Raw genomic sequence first — 13,453 nt, 5'->3', positions numbered from 1 at the left:
TTTGTCTATAAAATTCCTTGTATGTCTACCTTATGGACATTGATGCAGGAAATTGGTACCTAGAAAACTTTAGGGTAATGAAATGCTTTTAGTAAAAATATGAACCTACCCGTTCACCTGGTAATCTGTCAGCCTGATCAGCAGGAGCTCCCTATTAATATAAAATATTCAAATGTATGAGACACAAATTGTCATCAATAACTTTAGGTTTCACATATGTAAAGAAAATTCTAAAAAACAAGGTAATACAAAATATCAGTGGTGGCTGGTGCGTTGGGGGCGCAGAGGCACCGCCCCCCCTATCCATGCGTCCGGCCCCTTAATCTACATGAGTTCAATGGGGTTTTTTTTTTCTGAAGCACGTGATTAGAGCCAGAGGCTCTAATAGGCTTCAATAAAGGGTGGGCCCGGGGCGCAGAGCACTGAGCCCACTCATTTGTGTGACAATAGCGAATGAATATTCGCTATTGTCACACGGATCCTCCTCCTGGCCAATCAGGAAGCGGGTCTGAGATCCGTTTCCTGATTGGCCAAAAGGCGAACCCATGCCATTGGCCAAAGAGGAGGAGGAGGGAGGACTCGAGGAGACATAGGGAGACGCAGGGGACTGAGGACGGAGGAGAAGCCGCTGCTGCAAATCAGGCAAGTGCACTGGTCACTCTGCATTGAAGGGGGCGCACTGGTCACTTTGTATTGAAGGGGGCACGCTGGTCACTCTGCATTGAAGGGGGCGCACTGGTCACTTTGCATTGAAGGGGGCACGCTAGTCACTCTGCATTGAAGGGGGGCGCACTGGTCACTTTGCATTGAAGGGGGCACACTGGTCACTCTGCATTGAAGTGGGGCACACTGGTCACTCTGCATTTATGGGGGCACACTGGTCACTCTGCATTGAAGGGGGCACACTGGTCACTCTGCATTGAAGGGGGCACACTGGTCACTCTGCATTGAAGGGGGCACACTGGTCACTCTGCATTTATGGGGGCACACTGGTCACTCTGCATTTATGGGGGCACACTGGTCACTCTGCATTTATGGGGCATGTTATACCTTGATTACTGAAGGCCCCTTTCACACTTTTGTGACCTCAAAGTCACGCAATTTTTTGCCATGTTTATTGCCGCAAAGCAATGCCTATTACATTTTTCTGTTTGCGCCCCCCCCCCCCCCAAATATTTTGAGCACCAGCCGCCACTGCAGAATATACTACAGAATATACTACAGTAAGAGTTATTTGATACATCACCTTGTTACCCTGTCTCTGTGCTCCTAACTTGCAAACTGGAAAGCTGTTGTGTCACTGCAGGGAGGGAAAGCAGGGTGATCTGAGCTACTAAGTCACTCCTGGAAGGGGAAATCAGCGGGAGCTGAGCTATTGCATCTCTGCTAAGTAGGAAGAGCAAGAGGAGCTCAGCTGTTGCATCACTGCTGGGAGGGAAAGCAAGGGGAGCTGAGCTATTAATTAGCTTCTACTCGGGGGAGCTGAGCTGCTGAGGCACTGCTAGTAGAGGAAGCAGGTTGGTCTGAGCTTCTGAGTCACTGTTGGAAGGGGAAATTGGGGAGCTGAGCTACCGCTTGGAATGGGAAGGAGGGTAAAATGGACTAAGCTTGATTTAAAGAGAAAGTAAAGTCTTCCGTTTTTTCTTTTTTTCCTTTTTTTTTCTTCCCTGCAAAGTAAATGCATAATGTTCTAGTATGCATGGCATACTAGTACATTATGTAACATTTACCTGCAAACGAAGCCCGCATTTTGCTGGCAGCCGCATCCATCTTCGCTCATCTTCCTTCCGGGTCTGCAGACTCCGGCTGTATTACTGGCTGAAGCAGCATGACGTCACTCTCACACACGCGCGCGGGTGCCGCCGGTCACGGCACATGGCTCTGAAGAAATGGCACGGGCGGCCGTTTCTTCAGAGCAAATGCGCCGACGACGTCATTGGCTGCATTCAATGTAAATATCTCCTAAATGGTGCAAGTTTAGGAGATATTTACAGTAACTATAGGTAAGCCTTATTAAAGGCTTACCTATAGGTACAAGTTATAAAGGTGGGTTTACAACCACTTTAATGTAAATTTAAATGCAGCAGTTACAATTTCTAATCTCTTTTTACATGACCTTCCTCTAATCCCTACAAACTATATTTAAAGCTGAGATTGGGAATGTCAGCGGCTAAACAGAAGTACAAAATATCATAAAAGGTTAGACAACTGTGCATTTAGTTGCTTGAATAATTGCTTTGTGTGTGTTCTTACCTTCTCTCCTTTAGGCCCAGGACCTCCGACAACAAACTAAGAGTGAAACACAAAGTTATTTTACTTTGTAACAAATTAGTGAAACACAATGAAGTCTCAATTTATGTAAGATGTTAATTAAATTTTAGATTTTTTTTGTAGGGCCCGGTACATATCTGAGCGTTCTAGAATCGCTGAAATAATTGCGTAATTCTGGAACGTGGTAAAACCACTGCAAAGTGCACAATGTGTGTTTGGGTGTCAATATTCTTAATGGTACTTCAAAAGAAACAGGCGTTTTGCCATGCAGCAAAACGCACACAAAACGCTAAATAAAACGTGCTTTACAAATAGTGCCAAAGTGGACTCCAAAGAAAGGTACAAGAGCTACTTTGGCACATTTTTAAAGCACAGAGCAGCCCATTCAAATGAATGGTGCTGCTCTAAAAATACAGCAAAAAACGTGCATTTAACAACACGTTAAAACCTTAATGCTTTGCCTTCGCTAGATGTGAACAGGGCCTTAGACTGATTATGAATATTCTGTTGTTCTCTATATAAAGAAGTCATCCATTTGTTTTAGAGAAATGAAACATACATAACTGTATTATCAAAGATATTTATTGCATAATGTGAAAATGTTATATTAAAGTGTATCGTTTATGTTTTTGAGATTAGCTGACTTTATCATCTATATTCTATAACCTTAAAAATGTACCCACCCACTGTAACTCACATTTGTTGTGTTCCTGGCCTCCCCCGCCCATCTATGGGAGAACCAAGTCTAACCCTGTACAAGGTATATTGGAGGGGGAATACCGGCGTTCCACTTTATTAATTTTCTTGACTTTTGCACATGCTTGTATTGCACTGCATCTTGGGAGCTATGGGGGAAGGTCACAAGCTCCCCTTTGTTCTGAAACACCAGGCATTTCCAATGGCTCCAACAGACCAATGGCTCAATAGAGGAGTGAGAGACTAAGGTGAGTTTCAGTAGGCAGGGAAGTGTTTATTAAAAAAAAAAAAAAACCTTTTAATGTCTATTTCCGGTTAGTCCTGCCTTTTGGTTGGCCATGTTTTTGGTATTTACCATGCTTTTATATTCTTTTACTATTAATAAGCTTTCTTGTTTTCTAAATGCAGAAAGGCCAGTCGCTTAGTGCCATTCCACGCTAGCAAATAAATAGGTGTGTGTAATGATTTACCTCTCCTGGAACTCCAGCTTCTCCAGGTTCTCCTTTGACCCCGACAGGACCAGGTGGACCTGAAATACCCTAAAAGGATAAAATTACATCCAAAATGTAAAGACAGAAATGTATGTAGTGATCTTGGCAATGTGAACTGATTGAGCACCTATAGCACTATGGCCAAACGAGTTGACACTTCAGAATATTCTTGTTTAAAGCGGTAGTATAGTCATTTTTTTTACTTTTACCTACAGGTAAGCCTATAATAAGGCCTATAATAAGGCTTACCTGTAGGTACAATTTATATCTCCTAAACCTGCACGGTTTAGGAGATATTTGCCCTGCATGCAGCCGCTAACACTAGCGGCGCATGGGCTCTGAAGGTCCGGCGGACCTTCAGAGTTTCTTGCCAGGCACTTGCCGGAAAGTGACTCCCGCCCCCATGCGCAGGAGAGACTAACTCATTAACTGATATCCCTTGTGTACGATCTTCATATTAAAAGATGTATTTTATTTTAGAAAACAAAAACTAAAATACTGTACATCTATTAGACATGTGGAGAACGAAAAAAATCTGTTTAGTTTCGGATAGATTTGTTATGTTAATTTTGTTTAGTTGATTCGTTTCAGAATTCGTTTAGTTTCATTTTATTTTATTTCGTTTTGTTTATTAATTTTCTAATGAATTCCAATTTTTCGGAACGATACAAATTCAAAATCGGTCGAAAAATCTTCGACCGATTCGAACTCTGCGTGAAAAAAAGCTGGTTGTTAGGGAGACGGTCGGGAAGTCAGCCGATGCGTCCTTAAGAACCGACGACTCATCAGCTATCATCCGGCTTCCCCAATGACAGGAGAAATGTAAACATTTGTAAATGTAAATTGTCGGCAATTAAAAATTCAGAAAAAAAACGGCGTGAGCTTCCCGGCCCGCTCCTTAACCACTTAAGCCCCGGAGGATTTGGCTGCTAAAGGACCAGGGGTTTTTTTGCGATTTTTTACTGCGTGACTTTAACGGACAATTGCGCGGTCGTGCGACGCTGTACCTAAACGAATTTGACGTCCTTTTTTTCCCACAAACAGAGCTTTCTTTTGGTGGTATTTGATCACCTGTGCGATTTTTTGATCACGCGCTATAAACAAAAAAAGAGCGTAAATTTTGCAAAAATAACAATATTTTTCACATTTTTTTATATGAAATTCCCCCAAAAAAAAAGTAAAAATCAAAATTTTTTAACATTTTTCGGCCAATTTGTTTTATGCTACCTATGTTTGGTAAAAAAAATCGCAAAAAGCGTATTTTGATTGGTTTGCGCAAAAGTTATCGCGTTTACTAACAAAGAGAAAGATTTTTGTCATTTTTGGTGTTTTTTTTTTTAACGCGTAATGGCGGCGATCTGCGATTTTTTTTTCGGTACTGCGACATTGCGGCGGACAGATCGGACCCTTGACTGACATTTTTGACACTTTTGGGGTTACCAGTGACATTACTGCAGTAATCAGTGCTATACATATGCACTGTTACTGCAAAAATGACACTGGCAGGGAAGGGGTTAACTTTATTGGACAGGGAGGGGTTAAGTGTGTCCTAGGGGCGTGCTTTCTACTGTGTAGGGACATTGCTATTGGTGTAAAAGCAAAGATCAACCGTTCTACATAGTAGAACGGTCAGATCTTTACTTTTACACAGGGAGAACTGACAGGCAGCTTGTTTACACAAGCTGCTCTGTCTTTCTCCCTTCACAGGAGCGATCGCAGTGTGACTGGCGGACATCGAGTCCGCCGGTCACACGCACTGACTTGCCTGTGAACGAGCCGCGGCGGGCGCGCGCCTCGGCGGGCGCGCGCCCGCCCGCTATAGGCTCGCAAGTCAGTGACAGGCGAGTGACGTACCGATACGTCACTCTGCCTGGCCGGGGCTGACCGCCGCAGTATATAGTCGTGCGGCGGTCGGCAACCGGTTAACAACCTGCTATTCTTTACACAGAATTCAAATTTGTTGATCATTTTTTGACCAATCCGAATTCAAATCATTCTGAAAATTTGGAATTCGTTAGAACACGAATATACAAAATGAAATTAAACAAATTTCAAAGTAATTTGTTCCCATTTTGTTTGGAGATTTGGATACACCCGAATATCCAAATAACCAAAAATGTATTCAAATTTATATTCAGACTGAAAACAAATTGCACATGTCTAACATCTATGGATCTATTGGATAGAATGTATAAGTGTATATATAAATGTATTATTTGTATGTATATATGAAAGTAATTTGTTACTATTTTATTTGGAGATTTGGATACATCCGAATCTCCAAATAACCAAAAATGTATTCAAATTTATATTCAGACTGAAAACAAATTGCACATGTCTAACATCTATGGATCTATTGGATAGAATGTATAAGTGTATATATAAATTTATTATTTGTATGTATATATGAAAGTAATTTGTTACTATTTTATTTGGAGATTTGGATACATCCGAATCTCCAAATAACCAAAAATGTATTCAAATTTATATTCAGACTGAAAACAGATTGCACATGTCTAACATCTATTGGATAGAATGTATAAGTGTATATATGAATATATTATTTGTATGTATATATGAAAGTAATTTGTTACTATTTTATTTGGAGATTTGGATACATCCGAATCTCCAAATAAGTAAAAATGTATTAAAATATATATTCGGACCGGAAAAAAAATTGCACGTCTAACATCTATAGATCTATTGGATAGAATGTAAAAGTGTATATATGAATATATTATTTGTATGTATATATGATTGTATTAGAACTCATGCCATATTTAGTAATTGTACAAAGTCCAATGGTAAGGTCTGAGTGTTCCAAAGCTTTTAAATATTAATTTTGGTTCACTGAAAGACAACATAGGGCAAACCAATCCATTTTACGGATCCATAAATATCCCCTTTCTTTCGAATTTGAAGGCAATTTTGGTGTTTTGCTGACTGATCATTGTACCCTTGATACACCATATAATATTTCCTGGTTCTGTATTTTAGCTACTTATAAGATCCTATTGACTGAACTGTAGAGCCTCCCTACCTCCCCTTTGCCAAAGCTTGGCAGACAGGTAGCAGGAATGCTTGGTGTGGGGCTTCAGGTAGCAAACTGATGAAGGAACACAGCTAAGTAAACATTTCTCATATTTAACTAGAGTTTCTCCGCTCAAACTTGTTTAGTTGACTTCCAATACAACCCTAGATGAATAATATCATTTGATAGCAAGTTTAATTAGTTGCTACATTCTTATACATTGTACAGTATATCCAAGACCCACAGTAACAGTGAGATCCACCCCTGAGATTTCCTATTAATGGCCAATGGTTATGTCCATTACAAAGTCAAACAATAAAGTCACATTCTCCTGAGGGGTTCCCCATAATATCAAATGCACAAATATTAAGCAAATCCAGAATTGTTTGACCACCCTGATGAGGCCATGTGTGCCAACTGGAGTCTCAGTACATAAGAACATTTAGTCTAGTAGTGTTCTATTTTGAATGCAGTTGGCTTCTCTTTTGTCACACGGAAAACCTGAGACAAAGACAAGATTTGAAAACCTTAGTAGATACCGTACCATCTTCCCAGGAAGCCCAGGCTCCCCGTCTTTTCCTGGTAACCCATCTCTTCCAGGCTGCCCGTTCTTCCCCGGTTCACCCTGTAAAAAAAAACACAACATGCCTTTTTTAGATATGTTTAATAGAAAGTGGATTCCTCACCACAGAAACATATATATGGCAATGCTGTGAGGGCAAATGTCCCAAGACCTACCACTAGTCCAACAACTCCCGGAGGTCCTTGTGGGCCCTGGGGATGAAAATAGATCATTTATATATCATTTAAGTCTGAACTTTGCTGATCAATACAACCTAACAAATTGTTTACTGGTGTATATATGTTCTCACCACTTGTCCAGCAAGGCCAGGAGTTCCCGGAGGTCCAGCAACCCCTTGTGGACCTGGCAATCCCTGCAAAATGAAAACTGTATTAACAGATACAGTATAAGCAGTAGGTGGATTTAGTAGATTCATAATTCTGTAACCAATTGGAGAAACCATGAGTTATATTTCAATGAAAGTTCCAGTACCTTTAAACGCTGTACAGATAACTGCTAGAAAAGTATTTTTCTGATGAAATATGTTCAAAAAATTGCCTTTCTATTTTAATCTGTAGCCAGATAAGATTTTCTATACCTGCTAAAAATGAAACCATCTCTTTCTCTTAATCATAGTTAATAAAGTAAAAAAATAAAATAAAAACAACATGTCCATCGAGGTTGACCCCTCTCCAAAAAATTAGGTACTCTTAACCCACAGTTGGTCTAGAGTGAGGCAAATAGAGGAAGGTAAAAAAATGAGCCTGTTCACACTATGCAATGAAGTAATGCATGATACATGGTGTGCGGTGGCGGAACTACCAGAGTTGCAAAGGTCGCTCTTGTGACTGGGCCCTGACGTTTTGCCACCATAGGGGGGGCCCCAAGACGGCCTGCTGCAGAACATGTGAAAAGAGCTCGTTTCACACTACTGCAACCCCAAAATTGTGTGACTCGCGGCTTGAGTCACAATGATAAGGACGGCACCCATTGAAATGAATGTGTTTTGCAGCAGTGTGAATTGGAGCTTATAAAGGGCACCATGACAGCAGTAAAGGGCCATGGGATCAGTGGGAAGGGTCCCAGGCCCGGAGGGAAGGGCCTCTGGACTTAAGGAAAGGGCTCTGGGACTGATGAATGGACAGGGCCCCAGTTGTCATGGGGGGGGGGGGGGGCTTTCATGTTTTTTTTTTTTTTTACCAGGGCCTTGAAGGTTCTAATTACACCTCTGATGGTGTAGTATGTTGCTATTTATTTGGAATGGTACCCCAATGCACCTACACAAAGTACTACAAAGCAAAGTTGCTTTAGTTCACCAAAATAATAACCCACCATGTGCATTAAAAAAAGGATATGCCCATGAAAATATGTGTTGCGGTGCATGGGAAGCCCATTTTCCAACAATGCATGTTAATACATTGGCACATGGGACCTCAAAGTCTGGTCCAGTTTTATCTATCTCCTAGAGCAGTGGTCCTCAACTCCGGTCCTCAGGGCCCACTAACAGGCCAGATTTTAAGTATTACCTTGGGGAGATGCAGACTAGAGTACTGCAATCACTGAGCAGCAAATGATATCACCTGGGATGTATTTCAGTTATCTTGCAAACCTGGCCTGTTAGTGGGCCCTGTAGGCCAGGGTTGAGGACCACTGTCCTAGAGGATATAGGAAATAATGTGTAAACTTCAACATTCAAATCTTCAAAAAAACTATTTTTTTTTTTTGCATCTGTCAAACACAAGGCCCACGGGCTGAATCCGGCCTGCCACGCCATTTTATGTGGCCCTTGCACCTCTTCTGTAACTGCGGCAGCCCCTTGTCTCCTCTCCCATTTAGCCTCAGCAGTCGGCAGCAGAGAGGAGGACAGAAATCCTCCATTAGATCCTGCATTTCTCTGTGCAGCCGCAGCACCCCCTCGTCTCTGCCTTCCCTGGTGTCAGCATTCAGCAGACTACGGCAGCTGACTCCAGACCCTACACTTTCTGCTTCTCAGCTCTGCACCCAGCTTTTTCCTGGCAGCAACACAAGGTGAGGGGGGTGCACTGTGATTTAAAGGGATGATGAGGGACTGTTGACTTCTGATTGTAGCGGGGCTCTTGACATCTCATGTAAGGGGGAGTGGGGTGCTCTGAACATCTAGTCGTACAGATACAACTGGCCCTTTGAGGGAAACCATAATGCTGATGCGGCCCACAATGAAATGGTGTTTGACACCTCTGCTTTATATCATGTGTTTATAACCAAAAAAATACGATTTTGTTGGCTTTAATTTTGCTGTTTCTCAGCTCACCTCTCAGAAAAGCAAGGTACAACATAACAAAATCAAGCATGTACTGTAGGTCTAGATGTATAGAGTAATAGAATAAACAGAAACAATAGTGATGCCTGCACAACTCACCCGCACACTGGGACCAGGCTCTCCTGCACTGCCCTGTAAACACAATAATCATCATTCTTATTATATTATTGCTTGTAGATAATAAAGTACGAAGACTGCTGCCAATAATTGCTTAAATAAGAGCTTCAGAAGATGCCACTATGTTCTAACTGTTCCCTATAGCAAGACCCCTGTTGCATTTTTGCAAAATTCAAAACAAATTCAGTTCTAAAACATTAAGTGCATGTTAGTGACTCATATACAATATGTAAAAGTCATATTTTCTAAGAGACAATTCCATCTTGCCCTGTGTGTACTTGCAATTTCTACTTCAAAAATGGTTGCTCATGTTGCATGATCCCATAAGTGCCACATCCCGAAAAGTCAGTACAAAACCAAAAGGAATTCCCCTTGGGTGGGACTTTATAGGCACCAAGTTAACACACAGGAAAAAGATATATAAAAAATATAGAATCTTTATTAAGTTACACAAAATAAGTAAAAACAGTTTAGGCAAGCTGTAGGATACTTCACATATAGCAGTAGAACTTAGATCACACGGCCCCCGGGTTGTGTAAAACTGAACTCCTTCTTCAGGGGTGCCCTTGGAGGATGGTCTGTAGATAATTGATATATAGCAAATTAATTTAAACTAGGACAACCAGACGGCACCCCTGATGGACAACATTGGTATGCTGACCATTTGTTTTTAACTCCCAGGCAGGCTATTCATACCTATCACTACAGTGAACTATGTAAGTTATTTGTGTATGCTTTACCTACAATGTACTGTATAGTCACTTGTTGGAAAATGTTTAAATTAATTTGCTATATATCAATTATCTACAGACCACCCTCCAAGGGCACCCCTGAAGAAGGAGTTCAGTTTTACACTCCGAAACGCGTCGGGTCACAACCCGGGGGCCGTGTGGTCTAAGTTCTACTGCTATATGTGAAGTATCCTACAGCTTGCCTAAACTGTTTTTACTTATTTTGTGTAACTTAATAAAGATTCTATATTATCTTTTTCCTGTGTGTTAACTTGGTGCCTATAAAGTCCCACCCAAGGGGAATTCCTTTTGGTTTTGTACTTGCAATTTCTACTCAGCGCATTCCAATTATGATCTAAGAGATGACAATCTGATCCCAAACATACACTATCCTATACAGGTACCTATCTGGAAATTGCTTTGTATTGTATCTTTACCCATCATAGCATTTAGAATATCAATTGTAATCTTTGTAACTGATTTATTTTTTTAACAGCTCATTTCATTTCTAACCCTGATGTACTCCCTAAAAAAAAATCGGTCCTTCCTAAGAAAATTGCATGTAATAAACTGTTTGGACTTGTGAAACGTTGTCACGCTTTCATCTTTTTTTTATTCAAAACGAACCCCCAAAACTTGCTTCCATGTACTGGTGGTTAGTGTAGTTGGGATACCAACCCACCTTTGCTCACTGCTCAAGGAACCTATGTCAACCTCAAGAGGAACCCTAGGGTTTGAAGAATCCCTGGTTTGAGAAACACTGCTCTCTCATTGTTAAGGAAAACTGCCTCCATGAACTGGTGGTCAGTGTAATGGGAAGATCAACCCACCTTTGCTAACTGATCAAGGAACCCATGTCAACCTCAGGAGGAACCCTAGGGTTTGAAGAAACACTGCTCTCTCATTGTTAAGGAAAACTGCCTCCATGAACTGGTGGTCAGTGTAGTGGGGAGATCAACCCACCTTTGCTCACTGCTCAAGGAACCCATATCACTCTCAGGAGGTACCCTAGGGTTCCACAGAACCCTGGTTGAGAAACACTACTCTTGCTACTGATTGGCCAGCTATGTTCTGGAAGTCCTCTCTGTCCATGCCGTTACTTACCTTTGGTCCAGCAGGTCCTGGGGGACCCTGTATAAGAACAAAACAAACATCCATAAATACATTTTTTTTAAAATCAATCTTATGTAAATTCAGATATAAGGGATGAACATAAAAATATACTCACAGTAGGTCCTTGCTGGCCTGGCTCTCCTGGGTTACCCTGCAAATATATAATAATACACAATTAATATGTTACAAAGATTCCCCCTCTATTCCAGTTCTGGTGACAACTCAGACTTTTGGATTTACCCCTAACTTTCATTTCCGGTGACATTGATGATCAACACAGTTAGAGAGAGCGAATCTTCCTAACGTGGACACAGACAAAAGTAAAAAAAAAAAAACTGGCAAAAAACCAAAGATAAAAATTGGCCTGCACTCCAAAATTAGTAGATCCCAAATATTTACTGAGATGTTAGCAGCAAAACATAGCTTATGCGATAAAAACCACCAATGTGTCAAAGACTTGGGGGTTTTGGCCCTACTTCACAAAAAGGATATCGGGGAACTGGAGAAAGTGCAGAGAAGGGTAACCAAACTGATAATAGGCATGGAGGAGCTCAGCTGTGAGGAAAGATTAGAGGAACTGAATGTATTCTCTCTTGAGAAGAGGAGATTAAGGGGGGATATGATCAACATGTATAAATATTTAAGAGGTCCATATAGTGAACTTAGTGTAAGCAGGGCTATTTTTCAGCAGGAACACGGGGAAAAGCAGTTCCGGCACCTTCGGCACTGAATGTATGCAAGGGGTGCTAGGGTGTGCTGAAGGGTCTACTAATGCTGGCTGCTAGGGGATGTATTGCAGCAGGAGGGCATCCATTTTTGCACTGCAGGGCGGTCTATTGTTGCTGGGGAAGTCTAGTGTTACTGGTGGGGGATCAGTTGTTGCTGGGAGAGATCTACTGTTAAGGGGGTCTATTGATGCAGGCTGTGGGAAGTTCTGTTGTTGCTGCCAGGGCTTTATTGTTGTACTGTGGGATATTTTTTATTCTTTTGTTGGTTAAACTGGGTGAACATGTGTCTTTTTTAAACTGGATTCTATGTACATACATGTAAGGACCCCTTTCTCAAGGTGGAGGACCATCTCACCTTCTCACTTTGATAAATCTGGTCTCTGTGCTCCCAAATCATTGGTGGTTTTTACTGAAAGATCGAGTTTTTGGACTAAGAATAAAAAAAATGAGATGTTATTTTTTGTATATGCTGACTATTTTTTATCTTTGGTTCTTTATGGCGTCTCTGCTGGCTGAGCACACTCTGCAAGGTGTAATGGGTAAAGGTGCAGGATTGATTTTCTGCCAAGCATAAAAAAAAACAAAAAAAACCTGACAGTAGTTCTAGCCCCTCATCAATATAACTCAATTGAAAAAAGTGCCTTCATTTATTAATTTTCCCAAAAGTGGAACTTCAGCTTATTTGCTTCCTCTCCCCCTCCGGTGCCACATTTGGCACCTTTGAGGGGGGAATGGGTACCTGTTTTTGACAGGTGCCCTTCCCCACTCCTGGGAGACGGCACTGCAGCACTGTTCCTCAGAAGTTTGGCCCCCTCTTCCTTCCCCCGCCGCTGAGCCAATCCGAATGCGCAGTGCGCTTCGTGCATGCGCATTAGGGACCCGCCCGTGAAGCCGCAAGGCTTCACTGCTGGGTTCACTCACCGGCAATGGCGGCGGCAGCACCCGACAGCCGATGGAAACACTGGCTGCAGTGCCGACATCACTGGACTCCAGGACAGGTAAGTATCCTAATATTAAAAGTTAGCAGCTACAGTATAAGTAGCTGCTGACTTTTAATATTCGGAGGGGAAGAGGGGAGCCTGGAACACCGCTTTAACTAGCTTTTACTCACCATACCACCAATAAATTTCCAATAGCTAATATTTCCAATAGCCAATATATTTCTGACAGCATTACATTGTAACAATGATACAGCAACATTGATAGTATGTACAGACATTCATTATGCCAAAATATATTGAAAGCAAATACTTTTACTTGGTATATAAAGGTGCAATTCATTTTAGCCCTATTTAAGAGCCTCTAGTCTAACACATGTCCTCAATAAAATTTTTTGATATTTCCCTGTCATTTTTCAGGGCATGCTCCAACAAGATACATACATCATGCACTGTTTAGAGGGTCAGTAAAGGGT

At 41.5% G+C, this 13,453-nt stretch overlaps 1 protein-coding gene across 1 annotated transcript in view; it reads right to left on the bottom strand.

Annotated features, from left to right (window-relative positions):
- COL7A1 (collagen type VII alpha 1 chain) overlaps positions 1 to 13,453 on the bottom strand; it is a 360,938-nt gene that overhangs the window by 61,602 nt on the left and 285,883 nt on the right. The window contains exons 81-89 of the mRNA XM_082266262.1: positions 11,427 to 11,462; positions 11,303 to 11,329; positions 9,450 to 9,482; positions 7,362 to 7,424; positions 7,228 to 7,263; positions 7,034 to 7,114; positions 3,438 to 3,506; positions 2,254 to 2,289; positions 110 to 151 (exon numbers count right to left, since the gene is read on the bottom strand). Coding sequence (XP_082122388.1) covers positions 110 to 151; positions 2,254 to 2,289; positions 3,438 to 3,506; positions 7,034 to 7,114; positions 7,228 to 7,263; positions 7,362 to 7,424; positions 9,450 to 9,482; positions 11,303 to 11,329; positions 11,427 to 11,462 — 423 coding nt within the window. The remainder of the gene's footprint in view (positions 1 to 109; positions 152 to 2,253; positions 2,290 to 3,437; positions 3,507 to 7,033; positions 7,115 to 7,227; positions 7,264 to 7,361; positions 7,425 to 9,449; positions 9,483 to 11,302; positions 11,330 to 11,426; positions 11,463 to 13,453) is intronic.

The sequence above is a fragment of the Pelophylax lessonae genome (genome assembly GCF_965119305.1).
Source record: "Pelophylax lessonae genome assembly, chromosome: 8".
Classification (NCBI taxonomy): Eukaryota; Metazoa; Chordata; class Amphibia; order Anura; family Ranidae; genus Pelophylax; species Pelophylax lessonae.
This window is presented reverse-complemented; position numbering and strand designations above follow the sequence as displayed.